The sequence below is a fragment of the Salarias fasciatus genome, chromosome 14 (genome assembly GCF_902148845.1).
Source record: "Salarias fasciatus chromosome 14, fSalaFa1.1, whole genome shotgun sequence".
NCBI lineage: Eukaryota > Metazoa > Chordata > Actinopteri > Blenniiformes > Blenniidae > Salarias > Salarias fasciatus.
The window spans coordinates 39152830-39172031 of record NC_043758.1 but is presented as its reverse complement, the minus strand read 5'-3'; the positions used below and the strand labels follow the sequence as shown (position 1 = coordinate 39172031).

At 48.3% G+C, this 19202-nt stretch overlaps 1 protein-coding gene across 1 annotated transcript; it reads right to left on the bottom strand.

Annotated features, from left to right (window-relative positions):
* Nucleotides 1-269: 269 nt before the first annotated feature.
* Nucleotides 270-15935, bottom strand: appbp2 (amyloid beta precursor protein (cytoplasmic tail) binding protein 2). The gene is made up of 13 exons (XM_030108037.1): nucleotides 15564-15935; nucleotides 8082-8170; nucleotides 6560-6711; nucleotides 6328-6451; nucleotides 4223-4391; nucleotides 2756-2845; nucleotides 2620-2687; nucleotides 2435-2540; nucleotides 2232-2356; nucleotides 2073-2158; nucleotides 1610-1800; nucleotides 1348-1513; nucleotides 270-1269 (listed from the first exon to the last, which is right to left on the bottom strand). Exons 1-13 carry the CDS (start codon nucleotides 15699-15701, stop codon nucleotides 1007-1009), a joined length of 1767 nt encoding a protein of 588 aa, XP_029963897.1. The 5' UTR covers nucleotides 15702-15935; the 3' UTR covers nucleotides 270-1006.
* Nucleotides 15936-19202: the final 3267 nt, after the last annotated feature.

The window sequence follows — 19202 nt, the reverse complement described above, 5'->3', positions numbered from 1 at the left end:
GGTGACGTTGATGAACTAATATCAGGACCTGGAGACATTTTATTCATTTAGAACGTCGGAGCTTCATTTTGAGACGTGTTTGTATCGATGGCACAGAAAAGAATCATTAGTGTTTCTTCAGTGAGGTTCTCTCTGAGCAGCTGCTGCAGCAGGAACCATAGTCTCTCACACACTCTCTCTCACACACAATCTCTCTCACACACACACTCTCTCTCTCTCTCTCACACACACACACACACACAAACACACACACAAAAGCTCAACATCCATGTTTGCATATAAATTATTGGCATTTTAATTATGCTATGTCAGTACTACGCTGAAAAAAAACGAGATAAAATGAATTGAAAAGGAGCTGTGAAGCTTGTGTGTAACAACATCCCCACTGGTTCAACACATTCCACTGTTTACCCCCCCCTCCCCTCCCCTCCCCTCCCCACCCCGCCCCCCACAGTTCAACACCGTCCACGCCACCGCAAAGAAGGTGTACAATCTAATGTTACTGTACAACGTCACAGACACGAGGCCTCCGCCCCGCCCTCCACCCAGCAGGGGGGCTGAAGGAGTTCACAGATGTGTATATGTGTGTGTGTGTGTGTGTGTGTGTGGGGGGGGGGGGGGGGGGGGGTTGATCCACAGTGAGTCTCATGGCGTGCAGAGCAACGATTTGAATTAAAAAAAAAACAAAACAAAACAAAAAACCCAGTTCCTCTGATCCCAAACAGAAGATGAAGGCGAGTCGGAGGAGGAGGAGGAGGGAGGGAGGGGGAGGGAGGGGCTCACCCCCCCAGCCCTAACGCAGTGAGAGTGTGCTGATGAGGTGTCTTCTCTAGCAGTTTACTTCATGACTACGTGTGTGTGTGTGTGTGTGTGTGTGTGTGTGTGTGTGTGTGTGTGTGTCTGACGCTGTCCCTGTCAGCTCTGGGCTGTTCTCATGTCTTTGCCATGTTTACACCCACAGCTCTGTTTCTTCTTCTTCTTCTCCTTGTGGAGTTTCCCTCATGGATCAGCCCAGGCAGGGCCGGCTGGGGCCGAGGCTCTGGGCCAGCAGGAAGGCCTGCACCACCTCCTGGGTCTGCTGCGGCGTGGTGTTGACGTCCTCCAGGGCGTCGGCCACGGCGAACTGCCGGTCCCTCAGCCGGTTCCAGTTGGACAGCACGTTGTGGTACTCGAACACCTTCTCGTAGTTCCCCACCGAGTTGTAGAGCTTGATGAGGCCCCGGTAGTCGTACTCCAGGCCGCTGTAGCCCTCCCCGAACAGCTTCTTCCCTGTGGACACAGCCGGTCAGCGGACTGGACGGGTGTGTGTGTGTGTGTGTGTGTGTGTGTGTGTCTGTGTGTGCTCACCGATGGCGATGGAGCGCAGGTACAGCCTCTCTGCGTCTTCGTACTGGTTCATGTCGTAGTTGTAGAGGGAGGCCAGGTGGCCCACGGACAGGGCCACCTCGTAGTCCTCGTGGCCCAGCAGCTGCTCCTTGATCTGGATCGCTTTGACGTGCATCTCCTCCGCCTCCTGACACACACACACACACACACACACACACAGTGAAGTTTTCCTTCGCCGAGGCCGGTGAACCCTCCTCCCACGGATCAGTGTGGGCGTGCCGACCTTGAACTTCCTCATGGACTGGTAGAGCCGGCCCAGGTTGCCGTAGTGTTTGGCCGTCTGGACGTTGAACTCTCCGAAGGCCTTCTTGGCCAGCTGCAGCGAGGACAGGTGCAGGTCGTGAGCCTCCTGCAGGAGGCGCTCCTCCGTCTCCTTGTTGTGACAGTCGATGGCGATTTCCTCCAGGATCAGGGCTGAGGAAGCGACGGACAGCGTCAGAGAGCAGCGGCTGCCACTGAAGCTCAAGGTGAATTCAAGCAGAACGGCTTCACGTCAAAGGCAGAAAGAAAGAAAACCACAGATCTCATGTTGAGCCACTAGGTGGAGCTGTGTGCTTCTGTAATTCCTGAAGCCTTGGTGTGTCTCTGCTGTTTCCATGACAACAGAGGCAGAGCGTTTAGAGAAAGCCGTGCCTTCAGTGACTCTGAGGACCGTTGTCACGGGACGGAAGTTAGGAGTTCCTCACCTTTGACCCTCTTGGAGGAGGCCAGCAGCAGATGGTCCTCAGGCAGAATGTGAGTGATGATGTCTATGGCACGTTCTGCGTGGAACCTGAGGGACGGACAGCCGGCGTGAGCGCGGGAAACCGGTCCAGCGGCGAGACGGGGGGGAATCCGGTACTCACAGAGCGTTGTCAAACTTCCCGGAGCTGTACTGGTGCACGTATGAGGAGTACGCCAGGTCTTCGTGAGCCGTGGCCACGTGGATGTTCTTCCCCCCAAACACGGACTGCCGGATGTCCAGGGCCGTCTGAGAACCGAGAACCGAGCACACGGGGGTGAGCCGGAGCCACGCCGCCGCAGACGGGCCGCCCGCCGCCCCACTCACCTGGTAAATAGCAACTGACTGGCAAATGTTGTCTACGTTTAAAAGGTAAAACCCGTAATCTAGCAGCGTGTCCGAGTACTTGGGGTGTTTGTGTCCAAAATGTTCTCTGCAAGACACACAAGCTGACATGAGAATCCAGAACAACAGAGGCAGCGAGACGCCGCCGGAGACAGACGGCAGGTTACCTCGCTAGAAAGACGGCGTGTTTGATCAGCTGTTCAGCTTTCCGGAACTCCCGTTTCACCACACAGGCCTGCAGGGAGGACAATCGGTCAACAACAGCACGTTCCCCCGTCCCCGACTCAGCCGAGGCGACGGTACCTTGGAGGCTTGACGCAGGACGTCCACCACGACTTTGACAGGCAGCCCCGGAGTGATTTCCTTCATAGCTTCTATACACCACCGGTAAGCCTGCAGGCGGAGGAAACACCCGCCATCAGGACCTGTGTCCTCCGGCTGTACAGCTGCACACCGTCAGTCACTTCACACTCACCACACCCTCTCATCAGCTTCAAACAGGTTAATTTCATGTGACAGAGAGAGAACTGTGTCTGACTGTAGAGTGACCGGCTGTTAGCGACTGTAGAATAACCAGCTGTTAGTGAGCGACTGTAGAATAACCAGCTGTTAGCGAGCGACTGTAGAATAACCAGCTGTTAGTGAGCGACTGTAGAATAACCAGCTGTTAGTGAGCGACTGTAGAATAACCAGCTGTTAGCAATAGGGATGTGCATGGCTAATTGTTTAATCGTTTAACCGCCTACTCATTTATTAAACGTTTAGTATTTTACTAGTCGGTTAAACGCTGCATGGCCCGTCCATGCTTCACATGTCCGCGCGGGTGTGCGTTGCGTGTTGGTCACCGCGCTGCAACGCTCCACAACTCCACAACTCTCCCCCCGTCCGACACGGCATGCATATGGAAAGCCAAAGGAGTCACAATTCGCCACTAATCCAACGCGTCTGATCCTTAAGACGTCGTAAAAAAACGCCGCGCTGCACCGCTCCACAACTCTCCCCGCGTCCGACACCGCATGCAGGCACCACACTGCTCCACGCCGCTCCGTGCCTGCACAGCTCCGCTCACATTTTTAATTAAATATGGGTATTAAGTTGCAGGTTTTCTTGCTTATAGACTAGTCGACGAGTCGCAAATAAAATTTGCGACTAGTCGGCAGGGAAATTTGTCGAAATTCCCATCCCTAGTTAGCAGGCGACTGTAGAGTGACCGGCTGTCAGCAGCGACTGTAGAGTGACCGGCTGTCAGCAGCGACTGTAGAGTGACCGGCTGTCAGCAGCGACTGTAGAGTGACCGGCTGTCAGCAGCGACTGTACAGTGACCGGCTGTCAGCAGCGACTGTAGAGTGACCGGCTGTCAGTGACTGACTGTAGAGTGACCGGCTGTCAGTGACTGACTGTACAGTGACCGGCTGTCAGCAGCGACTGTACAGTGACCGGCTGTCAGTGACTGACTGTAGAGTGACCGGCTGTCAGCAGCGACTGTACAGTGACCGGCTGTCAGTGACTGACTGTAGAGTGACCGGCTGTCAGCAGCGACTGTAGAGTGACCGGCTGTCAGCAGCGACTGTAGAGTGACCGGCTGTCAGCAGCGACTGTAGAGTGACCGGCTGTCAGTGACTGACTGTAGAATAACCAGCTGTTAGTGAGCGACTGTAGAATGACTGGCTGTTAGGGAGCGACTGTAGAATGACTGGCTGTTAGGGAGCGACTGTAGAATTCACAATCAAACAGCAGCAACAGTGAAAGGTTGTAGCTGAAGACTCGTACCTCATCATAGTGGCTTTTGGCAAAGAGCAAGGCACAGAGCTCGCCGTACAGCGCCGCCTTGTTGGCCTGGTGGCCATGTTTGGCTAGTTTGTCCATGTAAGACTGAGCAAGCTTGAAGGTCTCCTCCCCCAGGTGGTATTTGCAGTTGCCGTTACGGACATGAAGCAGCCTGCGGAGACAGGAGAGGGGTGTGGGTGTGTGTGTGTGTGTGTGTGTGTGTGTGTGTGTGTGTGTGTGTGTGTGTGTGTGTGTGTGTGTGTGTGTGTGTGTGTGTGTGTGTGTGTGTGTGTGTGTGTGTGGGTGTGTGTGTGTGATGGAGCCAGTATTTACTGCTAGATTCCCATCAAACTGTAAAAGGCTGCAGGAAGACAAACTGCTGCACTGCTTTCAGAAGTCCAACAACATGAACCAAGAACCATGGCACAGTTGTATAAATCTGTGGTTTAAAATATAGTTTACGTCCTGAATGCTTCCCTCAAGCCCGTTTCTCTTGCTGTTCCTTCAGAAATAATGCTTTCCTTCTATAAACAGCTCACTGTCAGATAACAGCTTGCTTCCACAATCACAGGCATCTCTGTGCTTATCACTGAAACCTGGCATTTACTCCATCTCTGGGTCACTTGCATGCATTTGTGTCCGTTTCTGTGAAAAAATGGAGTATATGGGTTTCAAAAATTGGTCTCGACGAGGTCTTAGATATATGCACCAATTGTTCACTAAAGGGGACCTTAAATCCTTTGAACAGCTTAAACACGACTTTAAACTTCCACAAACGGACTTCTCTAGATACCTGCAACTGAGACATTTTCTGAAGACACATCAGAATATGAGAGGGTTAGGAATCCCTCCGAGTTTGAGGTGCATCTCCAGGACTTGCAATCGAAGGGTAATATTAAACGCGTGCTCTCTAAAGTACACACAATATTTTTGTCAGTGGATTCAAATAATACCTCACATATTAAAGACAAATGGGAGACTGAATTTGGGACCAATATTTCGACTGAAACTTGGACACGGGGTTGTGAGGAAGCACATTTAGTAACAAGTTCTAATATTTGGAGAGAATTTAGGTGGAAAATTATAACAAGGTATTTTCGAAACCCGCAAATAACTGTCAAATGGAATCAAAGAGGGTCAGACAAATGTTGGAGGCTTTGTGGTCAGCACATAGGTAACCATACTCATATACTGTGGTCATGCCCAAAATTAGAGGATTATTGGAAGGAGATCTTCGATGCTTTAAAGGAAATGTTTCATTGTGAAATAGCAAAGGAACCCACAGTGGTCCGTCTTGGTGGAATACCGGAGGGGATCACAGGTCGAGATAATGCATATTTGTTACAAATCCTACTGGCTGCAGCAATGAAGTGTTTTACATTTAGATGGTTGAAAACAGAATCCCCATCATAATAATGACTGGATCCGAAAAGTATGGGAGATCTATGAAATGGAAAAAATTACATATGCTGTTAGATTGCAAAAAGAACATTTTTTGAAGAGATGGAAGCCTGTGATGCCTCTGATATTGCAATGAAGTAGGATGAGCATCCCTAAGTCTTGACTTCTTGATACGCAAATGTGTGGGTCATTGAAGCTCCATCTGATTGTTGGATCCCCTTTCATTATCATCTATTTACGTGTTAATTTGTTTATTTATTTATTAATTTGTTTTTTATTGGTTGCTGTGAAGATGATATGCTTATCTATTCATTTATTCAGACCTTCTTTTTTATGTTATTTACTTTCCTACTTTCATTAAACAAGAAAAAAGAAAAAGATATTTCAATGAAGGAATTGTTGAGAGTGAACACGGTAATGACTGTGGCAAGTTGTTGATGTATGTACGTTGAATGTTCAAAATAAAAAATAAGTAAAAAAAAAAGTAGTATAGATTCGGCTTTCTGACGTTTAATAATGATATTCGTCAGTTATTGGCAAATATCTAAAGGGTTAATACTGGTCTTAAAAAAGTGGTTTTGCTGGATGCCTGATTGAAACACGCTTAGATAAGACTCTGCGGTGTGGTTATTAAACTCATTTCTGATACAGTGTGAAACATCTAAACCCTCCATGGTCCAGCAGTGAGCACAGAGCGATCCACTGACCTGACGCAGCACTCCACGGCGCGGAAGCAGTGCAGGATCTCACTGTGGAGCGTGCACAGCTGCAGGCACGACAGGAACACCTTCTCAGCATCTCCATACCAGCCCGCGTCCGACAAGAAGCCCCCTGCAACCGGAGAGGAGGCCCAGGCAGTCAGCATCGTGTAGCGCAGCGCAGGCCGTCACGTCAGTCCAACCCCCCCGGGGGCCGGGGGCGGCTGGCTGCTCTGCTCACCCAGCACAAAGCCAAACTGGATGGCCTTCTCCTTGACGTGGGCGTCCGACTCGGCGATGTAGGAACAGCGGCGGCTGAAGGAGTTTGCCAGAACCGAGGCCACCTTGACACCGTGGTCCATGAGGGCCTGGAAACAGTGGTGCAGGAGGTGTCTGCACGGGGGGGGGGGGGGGGGGGGGGGGGGGGGCACGTCATTATTCTGTTACTGACATGTGGAATATGCTCTCAACACTTGACATGACTCGAGTAAATATGAATGAAACAAGGAAGGAAGACCCAGTCAGCTGAGAGCGCCACCAGGCCCTGACTGAAACTCAGGTGAGAGTAGAATAATGTGTTGTTTGCTGAATGATCTGACAGAGCTGCACAGCCACCACAGCGCCACGGGAAACACACTCCAGGCACATCGCATTTCTTCACACACTGTCCGAGCGTCTGGCTGATCTCAGACATCTTTCCCCCAGTTTTAGCCTCACTGCGGCTCTTCCTCGCAGCTGTTCTCTGCCAAACATGGCTCTTGACGTCACCGACGCTTCTTGATATCCTGATAAAAACTGTTTCCACAGAAAATCTTGTCAACGGTCTGAAACTCAACGAGCTGAGCTCCCCGAGGCTGACTGGGCGTCAACTGAGACGGACATTCTCATTGGTCACAATCACAATCTGTGGCTGAGACAGCACTCACTGCCTGGTTGAGGGACAGGAGCACAACATTTTAATGCTAATCTAAACTCGACAACAGCGGTAAAATTCAGGTTCCTCACCCTCAAAACGTTTTTCAACACATTTAGATTTGAATTTCAAAATTGGGTTAATCCATGGATCAATGGAAAATCCCCACCGCTCTCAAGGCCAAGACCACATGACGAGGAGGAGGACTGGAATCTTCTGCTACTATTGTGAACATTGACAGTGACGGACTGCGAGTCCGGACTGAACCTGGAGCCAGGAGCCTCTGGAAGGAGCTGCTCCTGCTGAAATACATTGTTAACAAGTGTAATAAGTCTCCCGTTCAGGTGGCAACATCACAGCCACTGGCTCAGAGTGATGACTCAGTGGCGAGAAGTCAGGGGACAGGAAGTGCATGATGGGAAAAAGGACGGCTGAAGCCTCTATCTGGTCTATCAGATCAGATGTTTCAACAGAGAGATGATGATGATGATGATGACGATGATATTTACAGCTTTTCAGAGAACTGCAGAGGAACTCCACTGGCTCTGTGGGTGAAAGGTCAAACTTCTTCAAGAGCCTCGACCCGGGCTAGAGCCTCACATTCTCCCCACCAGTCAGACACACTGACGTGCATTGAGACAGTAAATCCATAAAATTTGCTCAATTCTTCTCATTGAACACGGGATGAGCCTCAGGAGGCGTGCTTGGTAAAGGCTTTTAAGTTCAGTGCAGTGTTTCCCAATCCCTGGTCCTCGGCCCCCTGCCCAGCACGTCTCAGACGTTTCCTCCTTCCAGCACGGCCGATTCACAAGCTGTGCTTGCCACAAGGCTCTGCAGAATGTCGACTCACCTTTTATCCGAGGCCCGCAGCACTTTAGCGAACACCTCCAGCTCGCAGAACTCGCCGCCCAGCTGGCAGAGCCGGCCCTGCTGGTAAAGCTGAAACACAGAGGCAGGGGAGAGCGTCAGCACGGACGAATCATTCTGCACGGTTCATCAGCACACTGGCAACAGCTGTAGGAGCAGCAGCAGCAGCCCCTGATTTAGACAAAGGAGTTAAGACAAACAAAGAAAGCACCGCAGCACAAGTGAAGCGGGTTTATGAGGAGGGCAACGAGACTGGTGTCAAACTACAAGATCTCTAACCAAGCAGAGTGCAGCAGGCCTGGGGTCGTCCCACTAAACCAGCCAGCGCCGGCAGAAATTTCACCCAAAGAATGAAAACAAGGCAGCGTGTTGTGGGCTGCGCCAGGACCAGAATCTTCTCACTCTGCTCAGATGAGATAACACGGCGGCCCGCCACACTGACCCTGGCAGATAAGCTCGCAGTTCACGAGGCTTCAGGGAGCTTGTGGAGGATGTTCGGTCTGAATACACACTGCAGGCTCGATGCTACATGACAGATGTTCACAAGGCTTTGTTTGCAAGTCCAAGTCAAGTCTCAAGTCTCTAAAAAAATCAATCTCTCATGTCTCTCCTCCAAATGTTGATAAACTAAAGGGAAAAAGGACGGCCTGCATGAAGCAACCCCTTGACTATCAGCCACTGCTTTATCAGTTTCATTGGTGTATTGCTACTCGTGTACAGCTTTACTGATTCAACATGGTTATTCATCCATTTTTCATTTGTTTGACATTTTTTCAGGGATCCTCAAGCTATGGCTCACGGACTCCTGGAGGTCCAGTTTGAGAACTGCTGCTGTAAACATGCTGCCATTGTGCAAACCTATGACTGCGGTTGTGTTGTATTTAAAAAATAAAGAAAAAATACTGAATGATTTCTCAGTGTTTGTTAGTTTGTGAGGTTTTGTGCTCATGTGCTTCGTTCGCTCACATCGTGTGCATCTCCTGGGGGCTGAGGCCCCCGTCCTTAAACCCCAGTGACGCCTCTGCTGAACTGTAACATTCAGCGTCCAATTGAAGTATGTTCATTCCAACAACAGACTACAGGAAGTGTCAATTATTGAAAAACAAAACAAAGAGAAGCATATACCAGGATAAAATAGTACAAAAACATTTTAATACCCCTTTCCCACTGGCCAAAAAACCCGTTTAAACCCGCTAAGTTGTGGCAGTAGGAAAAGGTTTGACCCGGGATTTCGACCCGGGTCGTTCACCCTGCAATCGACCCGGTAAATTCCCGGGTCAGCTTTCTACCGGCTTTTAGTGGGAGGGACTTACATGATGACGTCGACGCAGCGCGGCTAAGTTAGCGTGCTAGTTGTTGTTTGTGGACACAGCGTGAGATTTCCTTCGTCCAGACGACCCAGAAATGGCAAGATGGCGAGACCAGAGAGCTTCCCCTGATCCGTGGGGAAGAGGAGATTCGTCTACAGGTAACAGGGACTGTTTTCCGCTGCATTGTTTACTTTCGTTTTGCTCTGTCATGCTGATGATGTCATCAACGTGGGACACCATCAGTGCGGGAAAACGCAGCGATGCGGCTCGCCAGCAGGAGGTGAGACGCGTCAGCAGGCGGTGGGAAAGGCGTCTAAAAAGGCGATAGTTAGCGGGTCGCAGACACGGGACGACCCGCTAGTTGCAGTGGGAAAGGGGTATATAATATATCAGCGGGAATATACAAAATCCTCTTTACATTATGAAAAAAACCCCAATGTGCAACATGTTGCAGAAAATCACAATGAAGTAAAATGGGCATTTTCAGAATCTAAATTATCAAATATATCACAGAGACTGTATAATTGTTAAAAGTTGTCATAAAGCTAATTGTTTTAATGTCACAGTGACCTTGGAGTGATCTTGGAGTGGACTTTTTGTTTTAGAAACAACTGAAAGAGCGCATCCCCACAGCACTTTCCTAACTTTTTACACATATCGAACTGGTGCAGACCGGTGCTGGACCTCGGGACCGTTGGGCTTTAACGCCAAAAAAACAAAAACAAAAAAACATGAGTTCAAGTCAAGTCTGAAGTCTGAGTGCGACCGGAGTCCCCATCTCTGCTAACTGCTGGCCTCCAGACGACAGGCTTCAGATGACTCTGGATAAACGGTTTGTCAAACTGCTTTTCGTTTTCAGACAAGTTGTCTTCATATGAGGGTCAGAAGGACGCTGCCGGAGGTGTGAATGCACGGCTTCAGCAGTAACGGGCAAAACAGCACCACAAAGCAACCGTGGAGCACGGAGAGAGGCCGTGGACAGAAAGATGAAATCATCCTCAGCTTCCTGACCGCAGTCTGGAACGGAGAGGTAAAAGGTCAGGAGCAGTGGCGTCCCGCCGTCCAGCAGGGTTCACATCTCTCCCTGCTGCAAGTGACCCCGGTCAGGTCTACGCACCTTCATACATGGACAAAAAGACCCCGAGGCTGCCGGCAGCACTGCACGTCTCCGCTGTAGAGGCACTGTGCTGCACACTGTGGGTCAGTATTTATGTTTGCTTTTTCCATTTCCTACTTTTCTATCCTGTTGTTTTGGAGTAAATGCACAAGTGCACCGTGGGAGGACAAGTGAGAGGGAATTCCATTCTCCTGTGTGTCCTGCATCTGCAGCAGTACCGACAGCAACGCTCACTTCAACACACTTTAATCTGAGCACACCCATCAGCAAGCTCCTGAAAACCCATCAGTAAAGAACAGGAAGGGCTGAGGGCATGTTCACACCGAGCTGGGTGGAGCCAGGACCCCTTTTTGGAAGTGTGAATTTGTAAATCAGCCTCCTCATAAATAACTGAATCGTGTTCTCACCGTCGAACCAAAAGGGCGTCAAACCAATCCAGGCAAGTCGGGTGCCGGAAGGAAGCGCGATACTTGTTCCAAAATAAGCGATTTCAAAATAAAATATGTGTCGTGTATTTGCCTTAATATTCTATTTTTTTTTTTTTTTTGCTTCTTCTGGTCGAATACAGAACAAACAATGTGACGTAGTCATTATACGCATTAGAAGAATGAACACTTTTGTACATTGTTACTGCAGGAAAGTCGAACGACACCAAAATGGCACAAAACAGCTCTGTGACCGGAGCGGCTCTGTTCTGCCAGGTTGGGCGGGTTTCGGCCAAATCAAGCGTCTTTTTTGAACACGTCGGACGGGTCGATGAAATGATTATGTGTTTATGACGTGTTTTTATTATTATAAGAATACGGTTTTGACGTGCATTTTCAACCAAGATGGCGGTTTGGGCTGCTTTCTATTGAGTTAAACGGATTTCAAATTGTTTACGGGGAGAGCGATAGATCTGGCAACCTCCTCCAGCGGACTGCAGAGGGTGTGCGCTCAGAATAACACTTCGTGTCGTGCGTTACGGAAGCCTCACACGGACAAAAGTGAGGCAAACGAGGAACGCTGGCTCGACCCAGGGAGCGACCGTGTTCTCACCGCATCTAGATGGAGCCGGTACCGACCTCGGACCTCCTCCTCGATTCGGCCCCGGCTCCACCCAAAAGTAGGTCGACCCAACGTGAAAAACGTGTCACACTGTGGCTCCCGGCTCCACCACGTCAGTTTGGTCGAGCAGCCTCAGGCTCCGTTTCACACCACGCTCCCACTGAAGACACCGGCTGGGGGGGGGGGGGGGGGGGCTCTTCTTTTCCTGAAAACTTGTTACGGTGACTGTCAACTCAAACCACCAGGATCAGGAGAACCTGGACCAGGAGTCATGACTCTCTGGAGGAAAACACAGCTCCGATTGTCCATCTACTGAGCATGTGTAGAACCACCGTTTACTACGGCTGTGGAGCGCAGAACTAGGACCAGGACCAGAACCAGGACCAGTGTTTCAGCCATCTACACAGAGACGGGCTGCAACTCAACACAGGTAAATTTCTGCATTTTAAATTGAAATTGTCAACATGTTAACAGGCCCTGAGTTACTTCAGGCTTCCTCCTAACATCCTCCAGAGAATTAGAGGTTTCTTTGTCCTTGCATTTCCAAAACAAGCTGGATATAAAATGTTTCCACAGGACTGAACGGAGGCCAGAAGCAGCTGTGTGGTTTCTATAAAACATCAGAATGGGTGACGGGGGGGAGCAAGTGGTCGGAGGTCAAAGGTCGGAGGTGGCATTACAAGGAATTGTTTCCAAATATCGGACAAAAAAAGAAAAAAGATGGAAGAAATGTCTTTTCAAAGCACACCCTCTACCTCAGAACAGCGGGTGCAGGTACACGCCGTACTGTTACTGTATCGACACTCAACGTTCACAAATCAGTGTTCGTCACTTTCAGCGGCCTTTCCCCTGACGCTGCACGTCCACTTCTGAGAAGACAAGGACAGAGAGCTGCTTTATGCTGCCGGACAGCGGCAGCGGGTCGAGCACCGAGCTGTCTGCTGCGAGGAAAATTCCGAAAAACGTGCCGACAGAGCGACGACACACCCGAGGACATGCAGCCTGCAAAACATCACAAGTGTTCACGCTCTCCCACTCCGAGCAATCCATTCTCCACACCAGTCCTCCAGAGCTCACACATTTCACTGACTCTGTCCTGTGTCTTAATTAAATCAACGTCAGGGAGGGCGACGGGGAAAAATGATCTCAGCTGAAAGTTCTGTGGCTCTTAGTGTCAAAGGTCCCCCTGAAGCGTTTTAAGCAAATCCCACCTATTTTAAAGTCATTTTATCTACGTTTTAACACCCTGAGAGGAAGACCTGGAATAACGGTCACACACTGAAGGAAAATCAACTGAGTGTTTCTGATAAGCTCCTCAGCCAGGGAGAACCAGAGACTCTCACATGGCTACAGGACACACACAATGCTTTCCAGGCACTTTGCATCTCTTGTCTAATCTAATCCTATTCTCGATGACAGCAGCATCACCGCCCAACCCCCCAAAAGACTGAGGTTTCATAAAAATGACCAACTTGTATTTTTAAATCCAGAACATTGCTATCGCTGCAATCTGGAGTTCAGGTGGACACAAACGATTTGGAAATGAAGACCTCAGGAGATTCTGCAGTGTGACGGTTTGATGTGCACAAAACTGCAGCAAACTCCAAAAAGGTCCGACGATCATCTGGGTACAAGTTAATGAGACCGTGATGACTGATCCGACCCTGAAATGAAGCGGCACCTGTGTGCCTCCAACACACACTGGAAATGCTTCACACTGCAGTCGTACCGCGCCTAGTTTTCACACACTGCAGGACGTTACTGAACTCCTCTCCTTCTGTTTTCTTCAAAGAGCTTGCTGAAACAGGACAAAATGACTCATCTGCCTCTTCTTCATTTTAAAACTGAAACATGCTTTTCATTTGATGGAGAGTTTACTGAACAGCTGATTTTGTTCTAAAAGTTGCAGAGACCTCTATCAGCAGAGAAACTCCCCCAAAGCACAGCACCAACAGCTGTGACAGTGAGGGTGGTGTTTTTAGGGGGGTTCTCCATCATGCCCCTCGTCTGACCACCACTGCCTCTCCCAGTCCTCTGCGTCCGTCACGTCTTCACCTGAAAGCTTCTCGCTAGCCTGCAAACACCTTTGAGCGTAAAGAGAACATTTTCAGATCATTTCAAGTGGCAGCATTGATCTGTTGAAAAGCATGATGGGTAAACAGCAGTCTTTTCACTGGCGTTGCCTTCTGGAGTCCTCGGCTGTCAGGAAACGCTTCACCAGGGTTCTCACGCTGGAGCTGCATGCTCGTATTGCTGGTGTTCCCTTTAACGTACGGGAAATGCTTCAAGCAACATTTGCAGAGGGTTAAATTTCTGTTCTGTTCTTCTTTCACCCATTCATCAGTTTATTCAACAGTGAAACTGAAATGATCCCAAACCAGCGTGAAACCGGCTCAGGAACAGAAGAACCAACTTACAAACCATCTAAACTCAGCTGTCACAGAACCAAAACAAGGTCAGATTCAGCAACTGCACAACTTGTTTCTCTCCTCTAGTGTTTTCAGAAATACTTGTTGCTGAGCTGCTCTGGTAATAAAAGTGGCAGTTTGTGACAGAGGCACCATATGGGCTCGGTTTGAACTCCGGGAGCTGATGCACGGCGCCGCAGAGCACTCGCCAGGTCGTATCACTGAGGTTTTTTCCACCAGTAGAAGTGGTCTGTGCAGTATAGCACCCAATGCTAGTGTCAGTACTAGAGCCTTCCTGGTTAAAAACACATTAATCTCAGATTCAAGTAATGCAAAGTGATTGACAAAGACTCATGCTGTGACTTGAATAGTGAACATAACCAGAATGGTAGTTACACTCATAGTAAAGAGGGGAAGGGACTGTGATTAAACAGGGTTGAGGTCTTTGGGGTTGCTAAAGCAGTGGGAAAGCTCTATACAAGTTAAACCCATTTGAAATTATAAGAAATAAAGATGGAAAGAGGCATCTCCCTGATCCACATCCTCTCTGCTGCTGCAGTGAACTTTAGCTGAAGCTCTGAGGTGGGGTGAAGGTCCTGAGGAAGGTCTGATCTGCTCAACATGACCTTATTACGGTGTTTTTTTGTTTCACAAAAAGAAGAAGGAAAGGCAGTTGTGGGTTTCATACATGATCACGCTCAGCCTCTCCAAGAATAAGAACTGTGAAAACAGACATCTGTAGACAGTGACGGGTGCAGAGGTAAAGCAGCTGAGCATTTTACATTCCCTTTGTTCCTCTGATTGGGTCATAAGGTGATTTCAGGTTCCTTATCAAGACAGCTGGTGGCTGACCTGACGTGATCAAGCCTTACACAACCTGTAAACACACACTGGACAAGACTGACACACACCACACTGCAGGTGGGCTTGTTTTCATTTTCAACATAACAAGGCTGAACAGTACACAACTACACAACACTATGTGAAGACCGGGGACCTCGGGATGATCCCGATAAACACTGGAAACACAGGTGTAGTGAGAGGTAAGAACAGATGGTTTGCTCTCCGAGTGAATAAACTCATGACTTAGACTGATAGTAGTACACAAACAACTTGAATAGGCACTGTATGAGAGAAAAAGATGTCATGTTGTCAGAAGCCTGTGTGTGTGTGTGTTTCATCAAGAAAACTACCTGAGCTATAAATAACATTTTACTGGTGACACTGACCCTCACATCTGAAAGTTTCCAGAAAACCATCCAGATGCTGCCTGGTGTAATAAGCTGTAGGAACAATGTCATCATTAAACTGTAATTAACCAATAATTCATGGACTAGACAGCTGGAATATTCTGTAAAACGAGGCATGGCAGGGGGTTTCAGAGTGACTCTGCAGTAAAAAGCTGATTTTTCTCAGTGGATCAGCAGCCAGAAGCTGAGTTTTCCAGGTGAATTTTCAGTAAAACGTTGACTTTCCAGCGTTAGCATGCCGCTGTGGACGCTAGCGTTAGCCGCAGTGTTAGAAGCTGGGCACAGAAAGTGGAGCTGACTGGGCGATAACCTGCTCCCCCCGGGCCCCCTCACCTTATAGTACACGTCGAACTGGATGTTCTCCGGGAGCGAGCGGATGTCCCTCCTGGAGCGGCTGTAGTTGTCCACCACCGCGGAGATCGCGGTGTTGTACAGGCTCTCCGGGATCCATTCGAGCTCCGCCGCAGCCATGTTGTTTTCCCTCTCCGAAAACTGCTCCTCCCGAACTCTGCCTGCGATGAAACCACGACGTCCGCCGCTCCCCGCACCACATCCGCTTGGGAGGGAGGCCACGGAGCAGCGGTACTGTGAACGAGCCGAGCTCGGTGTCCTGGGGCCGGGCTCGGAGTCCTGGAGCCGCAGTTAAATGCCTGTCTCCGTCTCTGTCTTCATCTCCGACCAGTCCCCGACCCGACGCGACGCAGGTCCGGCCCGACGCGCTGACGTCACGGAGAGGACGTCACCGACAGCCCCGCCGCTCAGCCGACCGTCTTCCGAAAACGATCAATCTCGTTCATTGATCAGTTGATTGAAGTTTATTGTTAGTTTCTTGTCGTTCGGTGTCAGTTAATTAATATATTATTAGTCTATAAACTGAAATATAACCCTGTTATTGTTATTATAGAATGTAATAACGTTTTAATCCCACAGTGATCTTCTTATAAAGCATTGCTCCACACAGAATAGACCACAGAGCAAATACAAATTAAAGTGAAATATCAGTAAAAATAAAGTTAAATGTAATATTGAACGCTGCAAAATAAATAAATCAAAGTCCTCTATAATGCTTTTGAATTCTGAAGAGACGTCAAACCCACCTGAATGCACTTGTCCATTTAGAAATGTGAATAACTTCACTTATCTTGGAATTGAAACTACACCAAAACTGGAAGATGTAGTATCACGCAATTATAGCCCAATTATGGAAAGTGTTTCTAAAACAGTGGAAAGATAGTCAAATCTCCAAATCTCATTGATTGGCAGAATTAATATATTAAAAATGAATGTGGTCCCCAAATTTCTGTATCTATTTCATAATATCCCTCTGCCACCTCATCAGAGTTTTTCCCCAAAATTAAAAAAACTTTTTAATAAATTCCTATGGAACAATACCCAGACTCCGATTGTCCCTCTTATATTTGCCTTTTGACAGAGGAGGGCTTCAATGCCCTAACATGCTCTGGTATCACTGGGCAACCCAATTAAGAACAATAATGTTTTACTATGCTCCGGAAAATGCCCCCCGCATGGAAATCTATTGAAGCGTTGTCTCTTCAAATGCCCCTCCCCAATTACTTATACTCTGACAAATACAACAAACCTACAAAGATAACGTACAACCCAATAGTGAAGAATATGATACGTGTCTTGCATGCTACCCAAAGTTACCTAAGGGAAGCCTCAGCCTTCTCTATATTCAGCCCAATTTGGGGCAACAACTTTGTTCAAGGCAGAAACAAGGGAGGCTTTATGGGCAGACAGGGGTGTGGGATTAATGAGGGATGTCTGTGGAAGTGATGGAAGACTCCTAACTTTTGAACAACTGGTTTCTAAATATTCCCTGTAAACACTTTTACAAATATCTGCAATAGAGAAATTTTGTCAGATCCCATCTAAGTAATGGGCCATTTTCACAGCTCCACTACTTCCTGAAATTAACTGTGCACATTCATTTCCTGTCTTGCATTGTTGGCCAAAATGATTAATCCAGGTGTGTCTTGTTGCAGCAGTCTAAACCAGACACACCTGGATTAATCAGTTTGGCCAATAATGTAAGACAGGAAATGAATGTGCACAGCTATTTTCAGGAAGTAGTGAAGCTGTGAAAATACCCCATTTCACACATATTCCCTCTATGTCTGTCTTGGAAAATTTTCTAACTAAAAACCCTTACAACAAAGGCATAATATCTGAAGCATGTGACGTGCTGATGGCATCCTCCTCTGAATCCGCTGATGCGAAAGTTTTTGCTTGGAGAACTGACTTACAGGAGGAGGTAACCATGAACAGTGGAAGAAAGCCTGTAAGGTAGCTCAAACACAGATATGTAATACACGTCTTAAAATACTGCAATTTAGTTGACTAATGAGTCTTTATATTGCTCCAGAAAAACTGAACAAATTCAGCATGCACATCCCAGATCTCTGTAAGAGATGTGGAGAAGATAAAGGTACTTCACCACCGTCGTTTTCAAGGCAGTGGGGAAGACTGTCTATGGTTATGTCCAAAATTTAACGAATGCTGGAGAGAAGTCAGCAGTAAATGACAGGAGATTTTGTGTGTAAAACTAGTGTTGGAGCTTAAAACTTTTATTTTATGCATGTGCAGTGCTCCGCGGAAGGATATACCGGAGCACAGCAGTAGCGGCCGTAGACTCAGCCGCTGTGCGCCAGTATATCCTTCCGCGGAGCACTATGCTTATGCAGGTCCGTGTATCAAAATGTTATTTTAACGGATTGAAAAGAAAACACGTCTTTTAGAATGTTTTATAACCATTCAGATTTACTTCACGTGCTTTGTGGAATGTTTAGACAGGATCGGTCTTGGTCGGCACACAATGAACACACAAGACACTGATATGCTAGAATAAAAGCGTCAGTTTATTCCCCGCAACACAGCGTATCACAATCACACAGCAATATGCAGCATAACAACACATTGTTATAGTTCCTTACCGCGACGCACGATCCGGGGAGCCAACAGACCAGGCGGGAAACTCTTTACTGCATCGATCCGAGCGAGTGTACATCTCCACGGAAGACTCCAATTAGACTACGAGCGCGAGCCGTCTTTTATCCTGTCAGACCCTCCTTGTGGTGTCATCTCGAGATTGGCCAGATCTCACATGAACCAGGGAGGATGACCAGGCAAAAGAGTTCTCAAACGCCTTTTTCTCCACCTGTCCCTACTCCCATACGTTGTTATGAGAACCGGACGTAACAACCTGTGGGAAGAAAGAGTTCCCCCACATTTCGAACATGTTAGCGACCGATAACGATATGAGAACATGTCACCCTGACCCTGCTTCCCGGACCACAGCATAAAAACATGTTTATTCCAAAGCATAGGCGGACGTGCAAAACCGCACGAACACAGAAGATACATGCAGAACCGGAGGGGGCTGAGGACTTTCGTCAGGTTACGATAACTCCAGCTGAAAAGCAGCACTGTCACCACACGCCGTCCCCTGGACCACTGGAAGGAGGATTTTGTCCACTTTCGTCAGTCCGGCTCTGTCTCCTCTTCACCTCCAGCAGTTGAGCTAAGCTAGCTACGATGCTAACAGCTGGGAGCCAGCGGCTGGACAAACGGACACAAAAAAGGTATTTATGAGCTTATCTCACTTTGTAAATGATCGGGATAGGACGTGGGTCCAAAATCTTCGGAGTATTCTTTTAAGAATATAGCCAGAGTCGCCCGTTTCTCTCTCAGGCCAGTACAGAGGTGCTAATGCAGCTTTTATCTCCTGTAGATTAGATTACTGTAATGCTTTGCTCTCCGGTCTTCCCAAAAAGAACATTTCAAACCTACAACTACTACAAAACTCAGCTGCCATGCTGACGGGGACCAGGGGGCGGAGACACATTACACTGGCTTTCCAGTCGCTGCATTGGCTCCCTGTCCGCTTCAGGATGGATTTTAAAGTTCTCTTATTAGTTTTTAAATGTCTTAATGGCCTTGCGCCTTCTTATT